Source organism: Polypterus senegalus, chromosome 13, assembly GCF_016835505.1.
Source record: "Polypterus senegalus isolate Bchr_013 chromosome 13, ASM1683550v1, whole genome shotgun sequence".
Classification (NCBI taxonomy): Eukaryota; Metazoa; Chordata; class Cladistia; order Polypteriformes; family Polypteridae; genus Polypterus; species Polypterus senegalus.
In genome coordinates this window covers 141,125,827-141,148,137 of record NC_053166.1, presented here as the reverse complement: position 1 = coordinate 141,148,137, position 22,311 = coordinate 141,125,827, and the positions used below count along the sequence as shown (strand labels likewise).

The 22,311-nt window shown below is 38.5% G+C and overlaps 1 protein-coding gene across 1 annotated transcript in view; it reads right to left on the bottom strand.

Moving 5' to 3' along the window:
- The window catches only part of llgl1 (LLGL scribble cell polarity complex component 1), a 96,043-nt gene extending 75,062 nt beyond the window's left edge, over positions 1–20,981 (bottom strand). The window contains exons 1-2 of the mRNA XM_039776237.1: positions 20,737–20,981; positions 5,232–5,329 (exon numbers count right to left, since the gene is read on the bottom strand). Of these exons, the coding sequence (XP_039632171.1) occupies positions 5,232–5,329; positions 20,737–20,817 (179 nt within the window). The 5' untranslated portion in view covers positions 20,818–20,981. The remainder of the gene's footprint in view (positions 1–5,231; positions 5,330–20,736) is intronic.
- Positions 20,982–22,311: the final 1,330 nt, after the last annotated feature.

Here is a 22,311-nt window from a genome sequence, read left to right as displayed (position 1 = left end):
GAATTATGACACCCAGATGGTTCAGCTCATGTTTAGCGAGTCCTGCATTTAAATCTCTAGTCCATGTATTCCCAAAACTAAAACAGTGAAACAAATTTATTTTGTTTTACTAAGTCAGTTATGTTAACCAAATATATACTTTTACAAACCCAGGCATTGTGGTTTAACCCCATTTAATTTAATCAATTGAAATAACTCTGCTCAAACTGAACATTCCAGTTCAACTTTTACATTCATGTATGAAGTGGTAAGTGAAATAAACAAAAAGTTATCTTGTTATGAGGTTTGCAGCACTGACAGCCAAGAACAGAAAATAAATACCACATCTGCATGCAAGTGCATACTTATATTCATATGCAAAACAACCAAGACAAAATACAATAACTCCACTTAAGGCTGAGATTTCAGATTTTGAGAGTTTATTATCCCCCCAACATCCACTCCTTGTGTTTCTAACAAGCATGTTGGATTCAGTATCATAAGCCATTAAACTTTTAACATGGTACCATTCATTCCCCACTGATGTAATGGGGAGCACCTTGATTAAGTCTCTAAAAAAACAGAACACTGGAGCAGAACACCAAAGTAAAACAATCTGCTGTCTTGTGACGGCAAAGGACGAACAAATTCCTGAAAGGGTTATGTTGCTGTAACTTGGCCAACACGGAAAACAGCTGGTACCCATGCAGTCTGCCTGTGGAGTTCATGACCGCCTTTTTCACAAAGCTAAACCTAGTCATCAAACCCCCCATTAAAACAAACTTTAAGAAAGCACCTCATCACTCTTCTTTATACACACACACACCTCCCTTCTTTCTATCCCTTCCAAACAACCGCCTCTTCACATCTCAGCCAGAAGGGGAAATTACACAGCTGTCCCCATGTCAAATAAACTAGGAGAAGAAGAAAAAAAAAAAAAACTACTGAACATACCATTAAACAAGGAGTTTGGGATATTGAACAAAAAGCAAATAAAACTCAATTTTATTTTTAAAATAAAGACCTGCTCCCCGCCTACCAACTTACTGGGCCAAGCCTCTATAAATCTCTAGGTAGGACAGTGTGATTATCTTCCAGGAGCTCGACAGCCTGTCCTTAGTAATTACATTCTAACTAAATGCAGCAGCTTATATTTATACAGCAGTTTAAGTGCAGATCCACACGGCAGCAGGTAATTTACGTAGTCTGTGTCGAGCGTCTGCTCTGGCAGCACTTGCCTAGCTGCAATGTTAACCTTTCAATTCCTGTAAAAAAGTTTATACAGTAGAGGGCACAGGAGATTTTCCTGTTGGCATGCTTCTATTGCTTTGTCGCACCAGTAATAGAATTGGTTACCAACTCTTATTATCTTTTCTCTGTGCATCTGTTCTACCCCTGCACAATGCACTTCATTAGACTATTTGCAGACCAAGGCCACACCAACATGAAAAGAGTCTGAAACAAAAGAAGCTTTGCTTCATCCCATCAGTTGACTTACAATGGCTTTTTTCTTGGTTGAAGGCTTCTGAATGTGAACACCGAAATGATACGGAGTAAACCAGGCCTAGCCCTGTAGCCACCCCTTACTTAGACACCAGCAGGTGAAAAGTCAGCCATTCATATGCTTACAGCTGTCCACAGAAACACTGCAATCCTATGCAGGTCAGATGATCACTCCCACCCCCACCCCCCGTAAAGAATGTTTTATCACATGAATGAAGACCGCCTCCAATCACCACAGAAATGTCTGCCTTTACCCCTACCCCTGCCCCCAACCACAAATGCAACATTCAACATCCATAAAAACCCCTATAACTGAACACCTAATTCTTGAACGAAAAGGTCCTACTGATCTTCAATGACCCACACCACAACGTCTTAACATATGAAGTAAGAAAACAGCGGAAGCTCTAGGAAATCATTTCTCCAGGGCAGAGTCAGGCTTGGAACAGAGTGGCCATCTGTATCACCGGCTGCACACACTGTTAAGAACACAGCATGCCATTCCATTAACGTTCTTGACATCACCACAGTGACTAAGTCTACCACCTCATGACTTATTAATTGCATACTGGAGAGGAATTCAGGACAGTCCAACCATTATCACAAGGACCCCATTCACATAACAATATGTGAAGATCTTTAAATACTAAGTCCAGACTGTCTGAATGTTGGTTGATTCAGCACACAACATACTGAATGTCTTCTGACAGAAACAATATTTGCTGATCTTTACATCATGTCAGCCAGGACAATATTAGCTGATTCAGCATTCCCAACAATTAGCAGGTATTCCCTTTCGTATAAAAAAAATACTGTATCTAGGGAAACAGCACATCTTCCATGACCACTAAAAAGATTACTTCTCTGCATGAGCACAGCTATTTAAACAGCACGCTATTGTCTTGCTAGATTCCAGTCACAGAGATCCGAATGACAAACCTCACCATTCTCTTGAGCCATCAAAACCCTAGCCAACTCATCAAATATACTGTATGTCTCTGACACATACTTAAACTTCCCAGTCTCCTCAGCACCATAAATTCAGGTCTTCACTGAACCAGCCTAAATGGTATATCTCATTTCATACTTAACAGCATTCTAAAGAGTTTAACACTGCTATACAAAATACACGGCCCATAATCAGAGACGTTAAATCAGCAGATTTACAATTCGATTTTTTACACGCTAGACCACAATGTCAGTCAAAAATGGACTAACTACCACTGAACATGTGTGTATCAAGCCACTATTTAACACTTATTTTATACATAATGGACAAAAAAAAAAAAGATTATGTATGTATGTATGTATGTATGAATATAGTGCTGCAAATTTTACACTCTCTGTATCAGTGTGTGTTAGCTCTTATTTTAAACACTTACAAATTATATATACTGTTTAAAGAAATTGTGACAGGGCACTTTACTAGAATTCTCTACAATTCTGGGCTAAAAGAATGACATTTAGGATGTTTTGAGTTGAGAGCAAAAAAGTTCCTAAACGCAGTGAAAATCCACTAAAGTCAATGATAGATCAAGACTGACCTGCACGACAAATTTAGAAGCTGTACAAATTATAGGATTTTTTTTTTTTTTTTTTAAAAAAACAAAGTTCATTTATTTTGGGAAAATGTTAAGAGTTAAAGTTTCACCCCGAAGTTTAGGGTGCTTTAACCAATTTCAATCACAAAATTTCAATCCATTCTGTCCCAAACACACTGCAGAAGTTATATGAAGATCTACTTGTCAAACATTCTTTAAAGCAGTATTGTATACAAATAAACATAAGATACAAAGAAGATAAACTCAAGCAACTACAATATGAGAAAATAAGAGCTGTAGGTAACAGAAATGGTTGGCCATAGTCATTCATGGAGCACACTGCAAATTACAGCCAGTCAGCAGTAATAGTGAATTGAGAAGGAGTGGTGGGTGCAACACTATTATGAATAAGAAAGACAACCGCCAATATGGACATGCATCCCATCCATTATCCAACCCGCTATATCCTAACTACGGGGTCATGGGGGTCTGCTGGAGCCAATCCCAGCCAACACAGGGAGCAAGGAAGGAAACAAACCCTGGGCAGGATTTCAGCCCAACACAGGGTGCACACACACCCCAAGAACACACTAGGGACAATTCAGAATCGCCAATGCACATAACCTGCATGTCTTTGGACTGTATATAGCAATTAGATGCTTATATTATGCAGGGCTTTCCTTGCTGATGTGGCTATAAAAATACCACCAAAAAAATTCATGTCAAAATTTAAAATAGCACTAACATAAGAGAATATTCTCAAAAAAAGGAAGGTGACTTAATCCAGAATACAATTATAAAAGAGTCTCCTGTGGTGTTAAAACAAAGTCACAGAACAGCTGTATCAAATGTTACACCAAGAAATATTGGTATGCAACTTCTAAGGAAAAAAAAAATCAAACTACTGTGTTTTTTTCTTCAACCCATCATATGTTTGAAACAAAGAGACAAAGCCTATCCCAGCAGTCAACATTAGGTAGCAAGACATTAAGCAACACGGAGTGGTACACTGGCCTGTTAAAAGGATATCCACTCACATATTATGGTGCATGAATTTAGAGAGAGAAGAGAAAACACGAGAAAACATTTTTTTCTAGTATGCTAAAAATTACTGTAAAATCTGCAAACATTTAAAAGTAAAAATATCCTATCAAAAACATGCACATTCAAGCATGCAAAAGAAAAAAGAAAATGTGATTTGCTATCGGTGTAATAGTTAGTGTCTTAAAGACAATGTCTTTATGTATTAGCATATATGAACTGTGTAAAAGTGAGTCTATTCCTTTGTGAAAATTACTGAAAGTGATGTGCTCTTCATATTGATTGGTAAGTTGATGCCCGCTCCAGCCATCCATGACTCTGCACTAGATTAAGGTATGCATGTTTAAAGCCAGAAGGGAAGACAAGAAAAAGTACTAGGATTGCACGGCAGAGGCAAAGTTAGTGAGAAAGAAAACTGCACTGAGATTAATATCTGCCATAGAATTCATTTGAATCATTTGAGTAGCAGAGTGTTTACGGGCATTGACAGATAAGAGGCAAACTTTTGTACACAATTAGTGCATTTACTAAAACAGTATGTTTCAGTCTTAAAAGGTTCACACAAAAATACAGTTCAATGGAATCCACTGAAGCCATCAGAATTTTTAAATATAGAGCGATATTTATTTTTTCCTAAACCACCCAAATCTAAACTAATCCAGTTTGCAGGTCTGTGTGAAGAAATGGGAGCACCTGGAGAAACCTACATACGTAATCACAAGGGCATGAAAACTTTAACACGATAGCTACTGGGACAGCAACAGAAAACCAATTCCAACAGCTGTGAAGTAGCAGCCACTATCATTTCACGATCACTTACTAGAGAGGCATTTAAATTAATTTAATACAATTTCTCAACTTTAATCCAATAACAGAAAAAAAATGGTTAAGACAAAAGGAAGAGAAACAGAGCATTAATAATCCTGTACAGAAAAGGGGAATAAACTATTCCAACATATATTCTGTTAGAGAGAAGAAGTGGGAAAAGAAAAAAGCCAATCAGTACTAAATTGAGGGAATGTGTGTCAAATACTATCATATGGATGTCACTTGAAGTCTAATCCACAGATGCAGAATCTTAAAAGCAGACTTACCTTATCTTGCGGTTACATGGCCATAGGATAGTAAAGGCAAAAGTAAAATGGGACATAAAATGTAAAAGGATACACTTTGACTGCTCCCGATTTTGTTCCTATTGCCATCAGCCGTAGTTTTGGGTCAAAGGCAAGTGCACTTGGCTGGTTAGGAAATCCATGTTCAACAGTCTGTAACAAAGGCAAAGACACACATGTGGGAACGGTCGGTGCTGAGATTTGTCCATGTTCTCCAGTCATAACAAAAGTGCTAGAGCTCAATAATTCACATACTGGAGACTTCAAGATCCACTGGTATTCTCAGATGTAAACAGTGGGGGATTCTGCTTAGTGCACTACTGTTAGAAACACCAGTACCCATTTGATCAGACTATTCATTTTTTGTATGTTTTAAAACAAACAAATATAGTTTATGAACAATAGTACAGATACCATTCTAAAAAACAGGTTAAGCAAAGGTCTTGGAATAAAATTATTTTTTTTAGCCCAGCTCTACATTCACTGGGTCAAACTGTTAAAAGTAGTGGGCAAGGAAAAAGTTCAGTTCAAGTCAACATATCCACACATTAGTCCTTTTTCTGTCCTACAGTATGTAATCTAATTTAAGGATGTGAGCGTCTGAAACCTATTTTGGATGCACTGGATACAAGGCAGGTCAGGGGCACACTGACACATAGATAAGAAAATGGCACAGATTAGAAGAGAGACTTAAAGGAAGGGGTGAATCATTACTTATGTAGGCATTTAAAAATTTGGGCCTACTTCTGGGGGGAGAAAATGTTAGATAATTTATATACCATATAGAATACAATATAAAAAAATCCTCAGGATTACTTTAGTTCAATGTTTCATGTTTAAACATCTAGTAATGGTGCCCGCAGAATGCTTATCCCCTTTACCAGCTGATTTACTGTTTTTTTTTTTTTAAAAAAAAAGAAGAAGAGGGAAGACTTAAAAAAAAATAATCACAACTGCTCTCTGGTCTTTATAAAAGTTTACTCAGTGAAAAGTTCCCTTTATTATCAACAACTTACAAAACAGGAGCATTTCTAGACAGTCTTGACCACTCACTTACCAAAAACACACAGTAATGGTAGCAAACTAAAAGTTGTAAACTGCAGTGTACAAAACATACAAGCTTGACAATAAATTATTAACCATTTTAATACAAGACGAAAAACCTGATAAAGCTGGGGTGGCAACAGAGCCACAGGCAGACTTAGAAATACTTTTTCTTTTAACAGAACACTAGACCCATTTTAAATATCCAATTTATGTGGGAAAAATACAGCAACACAGCGCTATCCTCAACACCTCGCTAACCTGAACTTTTCACAAGACTTCCCCAGCACAACGTCTTCCTAATAAACACCTACATTGTTGACTTCAACAGCTTAACAATTCATAAGCACCTTCAGTTGCAGAGTGCGGCACAAAGAAAGGCCAAAAAGCCATTTGGCAGAAGTTCTAGAAGGTGATGGTCCTCCGAAGTACCATATTACTATGAAAACACCCTTACTTTTAAACTTTCTATCAACAGCATCTAAAAAATCAACTTTGGGTGTCCTGATCTAATCTGAAATACATGAAGAATATTCTGCAAGGTTGTGGAGAATAATTCAGAGAGGTCTGCGTGTGATTGACACTGCAATACTGGAAGGTTTGCTTACTCAAGTTTTGATGCTGCGCTAAGCATTGAGTCATGGTCTACCACACAGAACACTACCTAAATACTTTATTAATTCCAAAGTAAGTTTCAGAGTTACAGCAGCAGATTAAAAAATGCTAAAATAAAAAGAACAATTATAATAACCCAAGTACACTTAACAAGGTAATAAATACACACATGACAAAAACTATAAGCATACTAACAAAGTGTAGATAATTTCACATTACATAGTCATTGGCACAATATAATGGCAGTATACTTGCACACACTTTACAGAAGCATTAGCTCACACCAGTTAAATTTAGTCAGAAATATCTACATAAACAATTTAACAAATTGAACTCATGTGTATTGTTTTGAGGTAGAGGGACTAACCACTACGGCACCATACTATGCCTCACACTTAATGAACTACAGAAGAAATGATTTATGCAGTCTAGACAGGATGTATAAAATAAAAAAACAAATCTCAGACAAGCTTAAGAGTGATAAACTTGCAAGCAAGTTTGACCAAGGCCATACACTTTGAGAACATTAATCATTAACACACATTCAAAAAAAAGTTGCACATGTTACTCAGTGTTTTTCAGCACTATTATTTTGATGATAACTTGCTACAGGATGATTTGGATATACTTGTAGGATAACTAGGTTCATGTTCTGCACCCGTTATCTTTTTCACACAATCTCCATTAACTTCAAACAGCAAAAAACTATAGTATGCGCCTCTTTTTTTTGTACTAGTCTGCATTCACAGACACTGCTTTAATAACCTTATCATCACTCCAGAGCTGTTTCCCCATAGACTGCATCCTTGTAGGCTCCAAAGAGGTGGAACTTAAAAGAAGAAACATTGGATTTGTGAGGTGGATTTGGAGGAACAGCCTCCATGAATTTAGGGAATGCTTCCATTGTATATGTGTTGTCATACTTTGTATCACTAAAGAATTCTGGCATGGCATAATGTGTCTATCAAAATAAATAAATAATATCATCACCCCTTTTACATGCCAAAGAACAGTAGTGACTAATTTCCTTGCTAAAGGAATATCCTTAAATAACCTCTTCGGAGGACAAAATTGATGCTATTCTGATGACTGCCTATTGGATCTTTGACTGACCCCCAATGATGATCCATGTCAAAAAGTTTTCACCCTCAACTTTACAATGGGAAAATAATCTGAAGACACCTCTGTCTGCACATTTTTGATCAGGGGTTTGGTTTTCTATGACCAACTATACATGCATATCCAAAGGTCAAAAATATTGCTCACACTTTCCTTGAATATAGGAAGCTCATTTACAAGCTTTCTAGGGTGAATTTGGAAGTGCTCTTGGACTAATTATTCAGCACGCTGAAGCAACAACAACAGAGTGACTGTTACTAATCGTTACTAGCCTTTTTCTATTCTGTTTCTCTTTTCTGTATCTGGATGTGGAACTTGGTGCCACTGTTCTATTGCTAGGCTGCTCTCCTGCGTATGGAAAGACTCTCCATCAGATTGGACCTTCAGCACAAAGATAACCCAGGAGAGGGTAGGCATCTTGCTGGCCAAAATATCCAGAACTGTGACTTTGTTTCTGACTTCCTCTTTTACAATTTTTATCTCCTTCATCAGTTAATTAATGGACTGATAATTGTTAGTTTCCATTTGTGTTTAATCAGTTGCCAACTTATTCTCTCTGTGTTGTAACAATACATACATACATACACTAGATCTGTATTTAGTGATTAATGTAATCTATACTTCTATTTCAACTGAGAATTGTTTACAGCACTCAGCGCCCATACTCAGTGAAGAAGTTCTATTGTATTGTATTCAATACTACTCCTTGTTGTGTTTAATATGCACAACACCATTCTTCTGGCCAACTGCATGCATAGTAACAAACAGATTGTTCAGCGAAGGAAGCTGTACATTGCAAATTAACCAACGATTTAAGTTGCAGACATATCCTGTTATCTTAAAAGGACATAATATACACCAGAAAATAGATGAAATGTGCATTTGCAATTAATGAATCCAGTAAACCGTTTCCAAAACATCTAGGTTTATAACATTCTTAAACACAAATAAATGTATTATATACAAATGATTATTAGTGCCAAGTAAACAAGAGTAAAATCTTTACAGGAATTTTGCCTTAGGTAACTGACATGACCAACTCACTAATTGGACTGTAGGATAGCCATACCTTCTCTTAATGGTGTACTGGCCAACTGCCTATTATGACTGCATGTACTGGATTTGAAATGTATTGGCGCCTGACTTGTACCATATGCTCCCAATTCCCATCACTGGGCTGGGAGAAGCTGGATCAGAAAAAGAATGATTGAACAATTTAATTGGGACATGAGGAGACACACAATTTAGCCACAGACCAAATGCCTAACAGCCTCAAGGCCAATACCATGTGTTACTTCTTGATGTACCAGAATTCCATGTGTTCTCTTTATGGAGGAAGGTATAATAGTCTGTGATAAGCTACAATACAAGGGAATATGGTGGGGGCGCAGATCAAGTGACTTTTTGCAACACTGGGTAACGGAGGCAATGGCATATCAGTTTTCTTTATATGAACTGACAAAAATTAAGAAGAAAAAAAAAAAAATCACATGAATGTGTCTTGGGGGTGTGCACACCCTGCGGTGGGCTGGTGCCCTGCCCAGGGTTTGTTTGCTGCCCTTCCGCCCTGTGTTGGCTCCAGCAGACCCCTGTGATCCTGCAGTTAGGGTAGAGCAGGTTGGATAATGGATGGATGTGTCTTGCAATGGGCTAGAATCAGTCCAGGAGTGGCACCTGCTTTACAATGCTGAGGGAATTTAAAAAACTCAATTAAGAAGGTTTAAAGAACAGGTGGATACAAACACCAATTCTAAACATTTTACAAAATATTACACGGTATACATATAATCCATATGTGAAAAATAATCTGATTTGATATGTAGAGATTGTCAGATTCCTTAATTAAAAATAAGGCATGTCAGGGCACATCAGTTAACATTAATGTTTTTTCACATAAAAATGTATTCAAAATGGTGTCAGGGTGCAACTTAAAGAGAAAATCCTCAGCCTCACAAGTAATTAGCTCATATTTGCATGATTGTAATTTGATAATTAAATTCCTGCTCCTTGAGACAGAAAAGCTGAAAAGGTCAGAACACAGAAGAAAAGAAAATGTGACAAATAAGAAAATTCAGTCCAAACTTGTTTAGTTAGCTAATAGCCAATGTGTCCAAGTACTTTAACAGCTGTCAGGTTTTATGTTTTAACTACAGTATACAGAAACGGCTACTTCAATTTCAGTAAGTGCATTTAATATACAATAAACCAAAGTTATCCATGCCACTGACACTGTCCCAATAAAAGAATCATATTGTATGTTCTTCAGAATGTACCTAAAAAAGGCCCCACCTTGTCACTCATGAAAGTTAATGTTAAATTGTTAAGATGCTAGTTTACCAGCTATACTGTACATCAACTCTGTTCAAATTCTGCATTCCATCAAGTCACATGCCACTTGCTAGTGATGTGTGGTATGAATCATGCCGACCAAACTTTCTAGCATCAGTTAGTATTCTGTGGAGCATTGGAATTGGGAAAAACGAGTAACCTTTGAGACTTTGAATGTGGTATGATAGTTGGCATTGTAGGCTTGTCGTAGCATAAACCAAATGGCAGTCATTATGGGCTTTTCACTCCCAACCTTTTCAAGGGTTTAATAAGAATGGTATAAAAAGCAAACAAAAAAAAATAAAAAAATAAACAGTAATGGGCGATCCTGTGGAAGAAAAAGACTTGTAGATCACAGGGGTCAAAGGAGAACAAAACACAGACAGACTGGCTACAACCATGGAAATCATTGGCAATTCAAGTTTGGTGTACAGAGTGTCAGCAATGAATGCATAACATCATATCAGACTGTCTCAAATGACAGATAATGGCTGAACACCATGCCAACTGTGGATATTGTCAACGAAAAACAAAACATGCACACACACACATAACACAACATCTCCAGTGGGAACAGAAGCACTAAAACTGAACTGCTGAAGAATGGAAACAAAGGTTGTTTGATCAGATGAATTCAAGTTCCACTGTATTGCACTGATGAAAGGATTAGTACTGGGCACCAGCAACACAAGCCCAAAGAGCCATCTAGTTTAGTGTCATTAGAACAGGCCAGTGGTTGCAGCGTCATGGCATGTGTAACATCTTCCTGGCAGGCATTTAGTCCCTTGATACCCACTGAAGAACATCTGAATAATAAGGTACACCCGAGTATCATGGCCCTCCAAGCTCTTCTCTTCACGGTTAGTTTATTCACACTCAGATGGATGCTACTAGAATAATAATTCACCATCTCGCAAGGCATGTAACTTGTCAATAAATGGTCCCAGAGAAAGGACAGCAAGTGTACACTGCTTCAGTGGCCTGTACAGATCCCAGACCTCAATAGCATCGGAAGCATCTTTGGGAGGAAGTGGAAAGGGATGTTTGCAGCAAGATAGTGCAGCCACCCAGTTTGCAGCAAATGTGAGACACAATCATTTTTTTACAAGGTACAACATTAATGAACAACATAGCCAGTATCCCAAAGAAACCATAGTGGGAGGAATTTCTGCTGTTCTGAAGCCCAAATGAGGAATGACACAATACTAGATAGGTGTACCTAATTAACTAGCCACTCACCGCACAATAAGCAGTAGATAACCAAATCATTTCAAACAGCTATTTAGTTTCTTTCCCCTTGAGTGCTTCATGTGATTAGCAGGTTGCTTCAAGTGACAACCAGAAGTCTACCATCTTTTTCAAGCAGAGTCACCCATGCAGCTTCACATTGGTCCTACTCTGTTTCCACGTCACCCTCAAACCTCATATCTGCAAATCAGTTTAGCATTTCCTTTTTTGAACACCGATTATTTACATCAACAGCCTGTCCAGCTCAACTCTCACATGTGGTCAGCTGTGACATCCTGCCCAAAAACTTCACTTGAAACACGACGCACAAGATTATACTGTAGAATGCATTGAGCAAGTTTGAATACACACAAACAAAATGTTAATATCCCCAAATCGATGCTGACAACAGGAGAAAAAAAAAAACCAAAAAAAAACACCCACTTTGAAAATCTATACAAATAAAACCACAATCTGTTCAGCAATCACAAAAACAGATTTTTCATAAAATTTTGCATTGGTGTTACCATTGGTCCAATTATATAGGCTCTATGTCATACCAGGCAGAACCAGCCGAATGCAGGAACTGCAATTCCCATGGTAGGTGTGTGTGCTGAAGGAGTGTGTAGGTGTATGGGAGGAAATTGTCAGCGGCATGCATTAACATTTCAATGGATCAAAGTGAGATCTTATCTAAAAATCGCTGTATCAATGCTTTTGCATAAAAGTTCATCTTTTAAACTCATGGTGGGTTGTGTTTAGCCATGTTGAACTTCCAAGAGACAGCTTTTCTCCAATTATTTATACCTAGGCAATGCCATGTACTTTGGCTAGTATACAAGAACAGCATTCTATACATGTAACCAACACAAGGAAATGGCCTGGTTGCAGGGCATACTGATCCATACTTTGTAAATTACAGCAGTAAAGAGAGATTTTTTGAAAGCAAGTCATATATGCAAAAGGATTCTCATTTGTCATCTGGGCAGTGCCCACTTCTCCTTAAACAATTATCATTAGATGGTCTTTTTGTTAGAATCACTGATCCCAGTGCAGGCAGAAACCAAAACAAGCTAATAAATCTACACAATGGGGCAGAGCACTTTGTAATCCAATCTGCCAGAAACTGCACACTACAGATAGAGACAATGCCCCATTCAGCATTCTGTATCTTCTATGCAAAATTTCAGGATTCTACTTAAAAGAAAAAAAAAAACAAAAAAAAAACACATATCATTACCTGAATGCTACTTGATCTTCCTTGTATGACATCAATATTGGAGGAGTACAGTAGGGGTAGGGTGTTTCAATTGTAATTTACTCCCCACCGTATTTATGTTCCATACTAATTTCTGGTTTCTGTCATACATAAATACATTATATGGGGGGGAACTCCAAAAAACAATGACAATTTTTTTTTCTGCGAGACTAGTGGAGCATTAGTTCAGACGTTAGCTGGCTAGGTGCATGTACTCTGCCCTCTGCATCATTTGGCCAAGCAGCATTCCTGGGGAAAGTGAGCCACTGCTACAGTCTGTCGATTTTGTGATGGCTGACTTAAAAGTATAATGTGTTTACAACATGTTCTGTTTCCTTTAGGGGAAAACAGCAGCAGAAGCTGTCACAATGCTTCAAGAGGCTTTCAAAGAAGAAGCTTTGAACCAGGCAAGGGTTTTTACCTTAACGTGCTCAAGTGATTGTGTGATGCTGTGTTGACAAAACGACCCAAATTGTGGTGACCAGGCAAGTGGCTTCTGCATCATAAAAACACTCCCACCCATACAGCATTGAACGTGTGGCAGTTTCTCATGGAAAAACGGGATGACGATGGTTTCGCTCCTACTGCAACAGACCTTGCACCTTGTGATTTTTTCTTATTTCCAAGAATGAAGAGGGACCTAAAGGAAAGCGTTTTCAGGATGTAGAGGAAGTCAAGACGCAAACGACAGAGGCACTGAAGGCTTTACAAGCTTTGCAGAACAGTTTTCAACAATGGAAAAAGTGGTGGGACAAGCGTATTGTGTATCAGGGAGAGTATTTTGAGAGTAATTACATTTTGGAAATGTTCAGGGAAATATGAATTTAAAAAAATATATATTTTTGGGTCCCTCCTCATATATAGTTTAATTTGACACCAATCCATTTCCAAATCTACCTGAGCCAGTTAATGCTGACAGGGAATGAAGCCCACCCTAGTATCATCGGGCATGTGGCAGGGACACACACTAGTGAAAATGCCAGTCCACTGCACATTCACTCATTTGCTTACTCACTTTGTACCCCCATTATATTTATTAACTGTACAAGAATACACCAATACAAAAAAAGACCAAATACAAATCTGTAGGAGGTCACTTATTAACATTGCTCACACTTCATTTGGATTAGGGTGAAGACTGCAAAAAGTTACAAAACCAGGATTCAAATCTAGGATGCTGGGATTGTGACACAGCAAACCAATGCTATGCAGTGCTTAACAGTTTATTTAAACTTTGACCACAGGCAGCTAAAAGTGGTTTGTTCATGGTCTTCCAGTGAGTTGAGGGCAACACCTTCACTACTATGCTATACTGCATGCCTCGTATTTAAAAAGAACACACCAAGTGGGTAAGAGAGGTTGAATATAGAAAAATTTATCTTGTGTACATTCAAGTTCTGACCAAAGGAAAAAAAAAAAGGTGACAAAAAAGTTTATGGATGAGGGGAAATCAGAGATTGTTCAGAGAGCAGGGACTGTGCATAAAAATTGAATACTTCTTTCCTGAACATTATACATCTTTTAAAACTATTTTTTAAATATTTCATACAAAACCTGGACAACATATTATACAGTTATATTGTGCTACTCGGCACAATAATCAGAGACCATAGCTACATTTTTATAATCATTGCAACATGGATTTCGACACATCGTACAGCAGTGATCAATTATTTTGTGGTCTAGTCACACTAGACATATCTGACATCTCCTGTGTTTGTCTACTTCTGCAAGAAGCTCTTTCAAGTACTGTGGCTTGCCTCCATTCAGCTATAAACACTTCACCTATAAACTCCTCATCCTTATCTGTCCTGTTACAATTCCCTGACCACAACACTCAGGACCTGATGACATCAGAAGTATCACTCTGCACTGCCTCACTCTGTTGTCTCCCCACTGCATGCTAATCTGACTAATCTGCCATCAAAGGCAGGACTCTTTCAAGGGCTTGATGTACTGACAAGCATCACAGCATTTATTTTCTCATCTCTTCTCTCTATAAACTATTAAATGCCTCAATAATTCTTAGTGCAGAGGAACTGGATAATACCCTGGCACTCCCAGAATTAGACGCTATAAACTCACTCCAGTGTGAGAAAGCAGCAGGCCCTGATCGCTACCCAGTGGAATTTTATAAAACAATTTCAAATATTTTAGTTCCACTATTATATGCAAATGTATATAAGCTAGAGACAACAAAGTTGTCCAAAGTTCTTGCTAAATGGACTGAGAAAGGGTTTCCTTTTGTATTACAAGACCAAACCAGATTTGTTAAAGGCAAACACTTCGCTTCTAATCTTTGACGTTAGTTTAATGGAATATACGCACCCATAAAATCTAACATACCAAAGACTTTATTTAATCGTTTGACATGGTTGATTGTTAATACCTGTTCATCACATTGCACAAACATATGTGCATGGATTAAAACTACTTTATATCAGTCTAGAAGCCTCCATTTGTATTAACATTATTTCAAAACTACTTCAAACTAGAACAAGGTACTCGACAAGGATGTTCCCTATCACCACTGCATTTGCAATCACTATTGTCCATTCACTTTCAAAATGTATTGGAGACACACAGGGAATTACCACAGAAAGACTTGAACAAGAAAATAATGACTATATGCAGAAGATACGATACTATATAGATGAGACACACAAGCTTATGTACCAGTTGTCCTCAATGCACTAGCAGAATTTCAAAGATACCTAGACTCGAAGCTAATTTAAATAAAAGTGCACTTTCCAGTGAACTTTATTGCACACAATATTAAGACTTGATACTGTCCCATTTATTCTAAAAGATCATTCAAATTACCTAGGGGTAAATATCACAAGTAACTATAAAGATTTTTTTTTAACAACATTTTGCTATCTGCATGGAAAAAAATTATACAAGATGTGAACAGATGATCTATTCCTAATTTCACACTAGCAGAGAGAATAAATACTGTCAAGATGAACACCCTTTCCAAGCTTCATTTTCTGTTTCAAAGCATTCCCATATACATTAATAAGAAGTTCTATAAGAAATTAGATTTAGACATAACCTCATTTATTTGGAATTCGAAATATCCACGTATCCAAAGGGTGACTCTACGACGACCTTAAGCAGAAGGGGGCATGGAACTATCTAACTTTTACATTTTATTACTGGGCAGCAAATATACAAGCTATAAAGACATGGACATTGACACAAATTGATGAATATATACAAGCCTGGTCTGCAATACAAATAAAATCTTGCTGTTCTTTATATGTCCCGCTTTGTTCCCCAGTAAATACAAATTATAATCAATATATTAATAATCCAATTGTCCATCAATCACTCAGAAAAATGAACCAATGCAGAAAGCACTTTATGGCACAGAAGGTTTTATCTGTTGCACCTTTACATGATAATCATCTTTTTCTAGCCTCTCAAACCTATACAGTATTTAATGTTTGGAAAAATGGCCTAGATTTAAAACACTTAGTATAAGTATATATAGATAATATCTTTGCAGCTTATGAACAATTATGCTTCACATTTAACTACCCATCAAAACATTTTTTCACTGCTTTCAAATTAGAAAAACTCTGCTAAAAAGGAACCTGCCCAATATTCCACACCTCCCACCCATTTCTATTCCTGTGACAATACTGATCAGTCTTAAAGACTTAAAAAGCATCTCAATAATATATAAAAACATTTTTAAAAGTCTCTTCCTTTCAGAGATCCCACTGTTCGATGGGGAAAGGACCCTTCATTTAAAATTTCAGAAAAGGAGTGGAAGGCAGCCATGCATAGAATACACTCTAGCTCCATACGCACAAAATGTCCTATCATTCCATTTAAGATTTTATATCAAGCACATTTATCTCTCTTAAAATTGTCTAAAATCTATCCATAGCAAGATTCAAATCTATGAACATTGCAAACTCATTCAGGCCTCACTGAGCCACATGTTTTAGGTGGGCATAAATCAAGATTAATCTGGACAGAAAATTTTTGAATTCTTATCAGATAGCCTTGGTTTCACAAACACTCCTAACCCACTAACAGCAGTGTTCAGTGTACTCCTGGATGGGTTTCAAGTGGATTGCCTTTATTACACTACTAGCATGAAGACTTATCTTGCTCAGCTGGAAGAATCCCAGCCTTCCTGTTATAAGTCAGCAGGTAACCGATGTTATATATCATTTGAAAATTTGGGGTCGGGGTTGGGGTCGGATTTTCAGACCACCTGTTCAAAATTTGGTTTTAAAGTATGCCAAGGTCTAAATAATAATCTTAGAATAAGCATTTATATTGGGGGAGAAAGGGACAGTCTCCTTTCTTCATCATTTTTTAAAGATTTGCTCATACTGTTGGCTCTTGTCTCTGTTGAGTGAGGGGGTTGAATTCTGGCTTGTTAAGTTTGACTTGAGTATATGGAATGTTGCTTCTTTGAATAAAAATCAATAAATAAAAACCAAAATTAGCAAAGTAAAAGCACAGCCATAATGAAGATATATACAGAGATTCCAAGAAATCTGAAAAGCAGTTATTTACAAATGCAGAATTTAAAAATGCACATACAAAATTCCTGACACTATACAGCATTCAGGGTTGCAAGTAACCCTTATATATTTTAGTTGAATAATCATAATTAATAAATAAAAAAAAAAAACTTTAAACTATTTTGGCAAATGTTTGGTAGTGACTTGTGGATGAAATGAAAAAGCTATATCTGTGGCACTGTATACATACTGTATCAAAAGATCCTGCAAGAGCAGTAAACATGACATTATAGGTTGCTAGTTACCCAGGTTTTTTTTATACAAGGGTTAAAAGTTTCACTTAAAATCCTCCAAAGAGAGTCCATTGGCTTGACCCCAACACATAAATAGACAGGCAGAACTGCACAGTGATTAAGGCTTCAAACCATTAGGCTGTGGGTTCAAATCCCAATACTGAGAAGGTTTGACCATGAGCAAATAAATCACTTCACCTGCCTGTGCTCCAATTGGAAAATAAAAGAAACGTAACCAATTGTATGTATCTCTCAGTTGTTGCAAGTCACCTTGACTACAAAAGTTTGCAAAATAAATTAATAATGAATATTTAATTTGTATACCTCAATTTCTATTCTTATGAGGTGTAACATAGTAATCTACAGAAAGACATCTGGGCATAGCACTTGGAATTGAATGGCTGCTTTTCCAGGTCATGCAGCGCCAGCTAATGGCATACGATTTCAATGCTGGTCTCTCTAGATTATCCACAGATCAAGTCTGTCTTTCCATTAGGAAAGACTGAGCTGCCTTTATGCAAAGCTGTTATCCCTGAAGTAAATCTAAGTTACAGAATATGAGAAAACAGACATCTTAATCATATCAACAATATAATAAAATAACAACAGTGTTGAATGAAGCTTTTTGCATTGAGCAGATTTTAAAGCAATGTAAAGTGATACAAGCTTCTTTTTCACAGGAAGAAGCTCCAAGTCTGTGAATGTTGAGAAATGAGACACAAGGTCAAACACACTAGTCCTGGCCACATCTAAAGCTGAGCACCCACTAAATTTGGAATCCTTGTCACCTTAGCAATTAGTGCCCCGTAATGAGTAAACATTTCTGTGTCAACACATTAGTTTCCTCTGGTCAGCCTTATCTCTAAATCCTGTTACAGCCAAATACACTGTACACTTTAAAGCCCCCATCACTCTTGTTATTTTAAGCAAAATCCTAGGCTGACAGTTGACAACTGGCTGGCTGAAGGTGAAAGACAGTGCAGGAATCAGCCAGGCAGCCACCAACAGCTTAAAAAGTAACAGTATATAAATAAAAATCAGTAAAACGCCTTTGAACCTCTTATTTACCATTCAGGCAGTCTTTGCACTCCTGACTGATTTCAAAATGCACACACACCACCCCCACTTCTAGGGCTCTGGGGACTAAAGAGTATGATTCCATCTCCCACAGGATTTCAGAACAGGAAAGTGATTTGTGCTTGGGGAAATCTCCTGTGGGGAAGGGTTTCATCAAACAACCGCAGTCTGAAACTTTAGTCACTCTGTAACCTCATCTTGGCAATTTGTACAAGGCTAGAGTCCACACAGTCCAAAAAGATCCCAACTGGGTCATCACAATAAACATCTGCTTTGAAACAAATGGTTGACGAAATGCAGATTTTCCAACTGTCATTACACTCCTTTCTCGTTTTGTTAAGTTGATCAAGAGGGGAGGGGCACGTCTTACTTAAATGTTAAAACTTCTGAATACTTTCTTGAATTAGGTCATATAAACAAACACACAGAAGTATAACTGCGACATGCGCGCGCACACACACAGCTGTAGGTTATGCTTACTGTCTGGTAATTATTATTGCTAACAAAACATGGATTACAAAAATGTAGATCTGAACAGATGATGTACTATGACCTGAACAGATGACATATAGTAAATGCATATTCATCACTCCATCCGCACGATCGCGAAGAAAGGTGTAAAGGCGTAGAGATGCCATGGCTTTGGCTGCGTTACATAAAGTCTTTTCTTATAGCGCCTTTCGTGGTGCACATTATCGATATTGCTTTCCACAGAATTAATCTTAGAAGATGTAAATTAACATCTGTTTAGCGGGTTTAGCCATTTAAGAATATGAAAGACTTTCCATAATATGTATTGTCATCTTCAGAAATCAATCACAATTGAATGTAAATAACTGCCAGAAGGACCAACGTAAAACTCTGCTCATCATTACATGGCGCCACCAAACAGACACTCCCGATTTTGGAGCTTTCTTAAAAAAAAAAAAAAAGCGCAGACCGAATATAAAAATTAATGTTTTACAATCCCCGATAGATGCACAGAGCGCTAAGCTACCCATAAGAGGAGATGCCGAGTTTAGCACTGGTCACCAAATGCTCTAGATTTTCGATCTTTAACATAGCACCTTTCGTCCCCGACTTAGATTTTAACAATTTATGCCATCTTCTTACATCCCCCAGAATTCCTGGGGACCACCACTTGCTCCCACTCATCACATTTTTTCTTCAGTGAACAGTTGGCCTCAAATAGGCTCAGCACTGTGCTAATTTTATACTGGATTAAAAAAAAAACACTATTGTGATCGTGAGCTTCCAAGTTGTCATAAACTGGCGACATAAAATTTGGCGTGGATGTGCCAGGGACTGGCGTCCCGTACTGGGCTCGCCGCCCTTCACTTGCGCTCGATGGTCAGGAGTTTTCCAGCGGCTCACCGCGATTCTATTCCGGAAAGGGGCAAGGAATCAAAAAATGAATGGATGTGCTGAGACTTCCCACCAGCATTCGCTTCTCTAGTAAATGCGCACTCATTTCAATCACCCTTCATTTGCCTCGCAATGCCCTGGGAATAACACCGAAGCCAGATGGTTCAATCTGGTGCGCGAGCTCAGCTGTCACTTTGCTCAGTTTGTAGCCGACGTGGAGAATTTAACTGCTTAATAGGATTTTGGTTAACTATCGTTGCGTTTGTTCGCCCGCAATCCGCGGTCGAGAAAGCTGAATACGATTGTCTCAAAAGTTTTCATCACGGGCACAGCCCCAGTGCTTTCGTTCCAGTTACTAAAGTGTCTAGCAACCCGCCCCCAGCGTGTAGCATCTGTTGCAACTGCCAAACTCTACCCGTGCAACAAAACTAAAATTTACTCACAGCTATTGTTAATTACGAACTAAAATACAAAACATTAGTATACACCCCAAGCCAAGCACACGCCTCCACGGCAGAAGCAACGGTCCATTGGAAGTACTGGGACCGTTAGATGGTGGAGCGCAGGGCTAGCTGGTCTCGAAGTTTATCGCTCAACATTACAGGCCCATTACGCTCAAAAAGCGTTCACCAGCAGCGCCTGTCACGCTGAGTGCGTCGAATGTGCCTCAAGACTTCAACTGTTACAAGGCGGGAGTCCGTAAAACAAGAACGCAAGCGTCTACAAACGATTTGGGGGTTTGCTCACCTTATTAAATGCAAAAAGGTCCTGCTTAATTTTCTCTCTTTGGGGATCGTTCCCCTGTCTCCGAAACCTAAACTTCATCATCCTGAAGCCGGCACAAGAGGAACACAACAAGCCCCAAGAAACTTAAGGCAGAAAATGAGTAGTAAAATCCCCCAGGTTCGTATCAGGCTAAAACAATGAAACCCAACGCAGCCTCCTGATTCTTTGTAGCCAGTTCCCACAGACTGCAACTGGATACCAAGGGGAACTTGATCCTCCGCCACAATGATTGGCACTCACTTTGACCATTTAGGCTTTCCGGCTTCTTGCAGCGAGCCAATAGGCGATGGCAAACGAAAGGGGTTGGGCCATCTAAGTTGAATCTTGCTTTTCAGACTCGAAGTATTAACGTAGAGACACATGGGAGTTGGAGTTTTTGGGCATTCTTTCTGCGAAGCACTGATTACTACCGATCTAGGTCAGCTAGGGATGCTGACGTTTTTGATATCCCCCACCCGAAAGGAAACAGAGGTAATCCCGTACTGTGCATCTATACGTTTTAAATCTAAGGCATCGACGTTGCTCAGCAATTAGCGGGCTTCACATTCGGAACACGATACTCTTTCCACAGTTTAAAGGAATTTGCATTCGTTACAAGACCAAGAGGAAATGAAAACGGCGGAATATACGCCTCAAGTTGGACTAATGTGAACGTTGTGATGCAGAAAATTCACCTGGCGAAGTGCCTCGGTGGGTCGTGGGGACGGGAATTCCTGCTCGGTGGGGGCGGGGAATCCCACACGAGTCACGGCCGAAACCATTTGATGCCCATACTGGAAAGCCGGGGGGCTTTACCGGCCACGCCCCTCTCTCGGCGAAAGGGAATAATAGGCTGGAACACAAAGAGGCTTTATTGTCTTGTTCTTTAGCAGCCCGACAGGCAGATTATGGTAGTGAAATCAGCAGTGGATTTTCTTATAGAGGCGATTTAATTTGTCCCAATTTCTAAAAGGCTCATGCTTTAACTCTGAGACCAAAGCCCGCTGAGGTTTACTCGACATTTAATTTGAGATTGGGAGAGAAAGGTGTAACGGTTTAGGGGTAAAAACACGTGGGGTCGTCCCCCTAATTAAGAACAAGCTGGAGCCCCAACGGCATTACGCCACAAGGGCCTAGCAGTGCAAATGAATTGAAAACAGCGCCCCAGCACTTGCTCGCTATGAAGTGCCATTTGAGAGAGGGCGATGCGAGGGTGGTTGAAAATGAAAGCTGGTACCTGCCTGATACTTGATGAAATCCCAGAATGACATCAGCTTCATAAAATCTTGATTGTAAAAAGTATTTTCAGGAAATGAGTGAGCAATAAAAAGGAATATGGAGAATTACATTTATTTTTTATGAAGTGTACTTATCCATCATTTAAGAGCGGTAGCAAATGAATTTATGACAACTGTCTTTAATCAACAGTGTACGGGATTCTGGGAATTTTAACAGAGAAAAATAACAAAAAAACTAAGAAAAATTAACTTATTGGTAAATACAAACTGGCTAATCTGATTCAAATGTATATTACATTTCGATCATCCATTTCTCCAA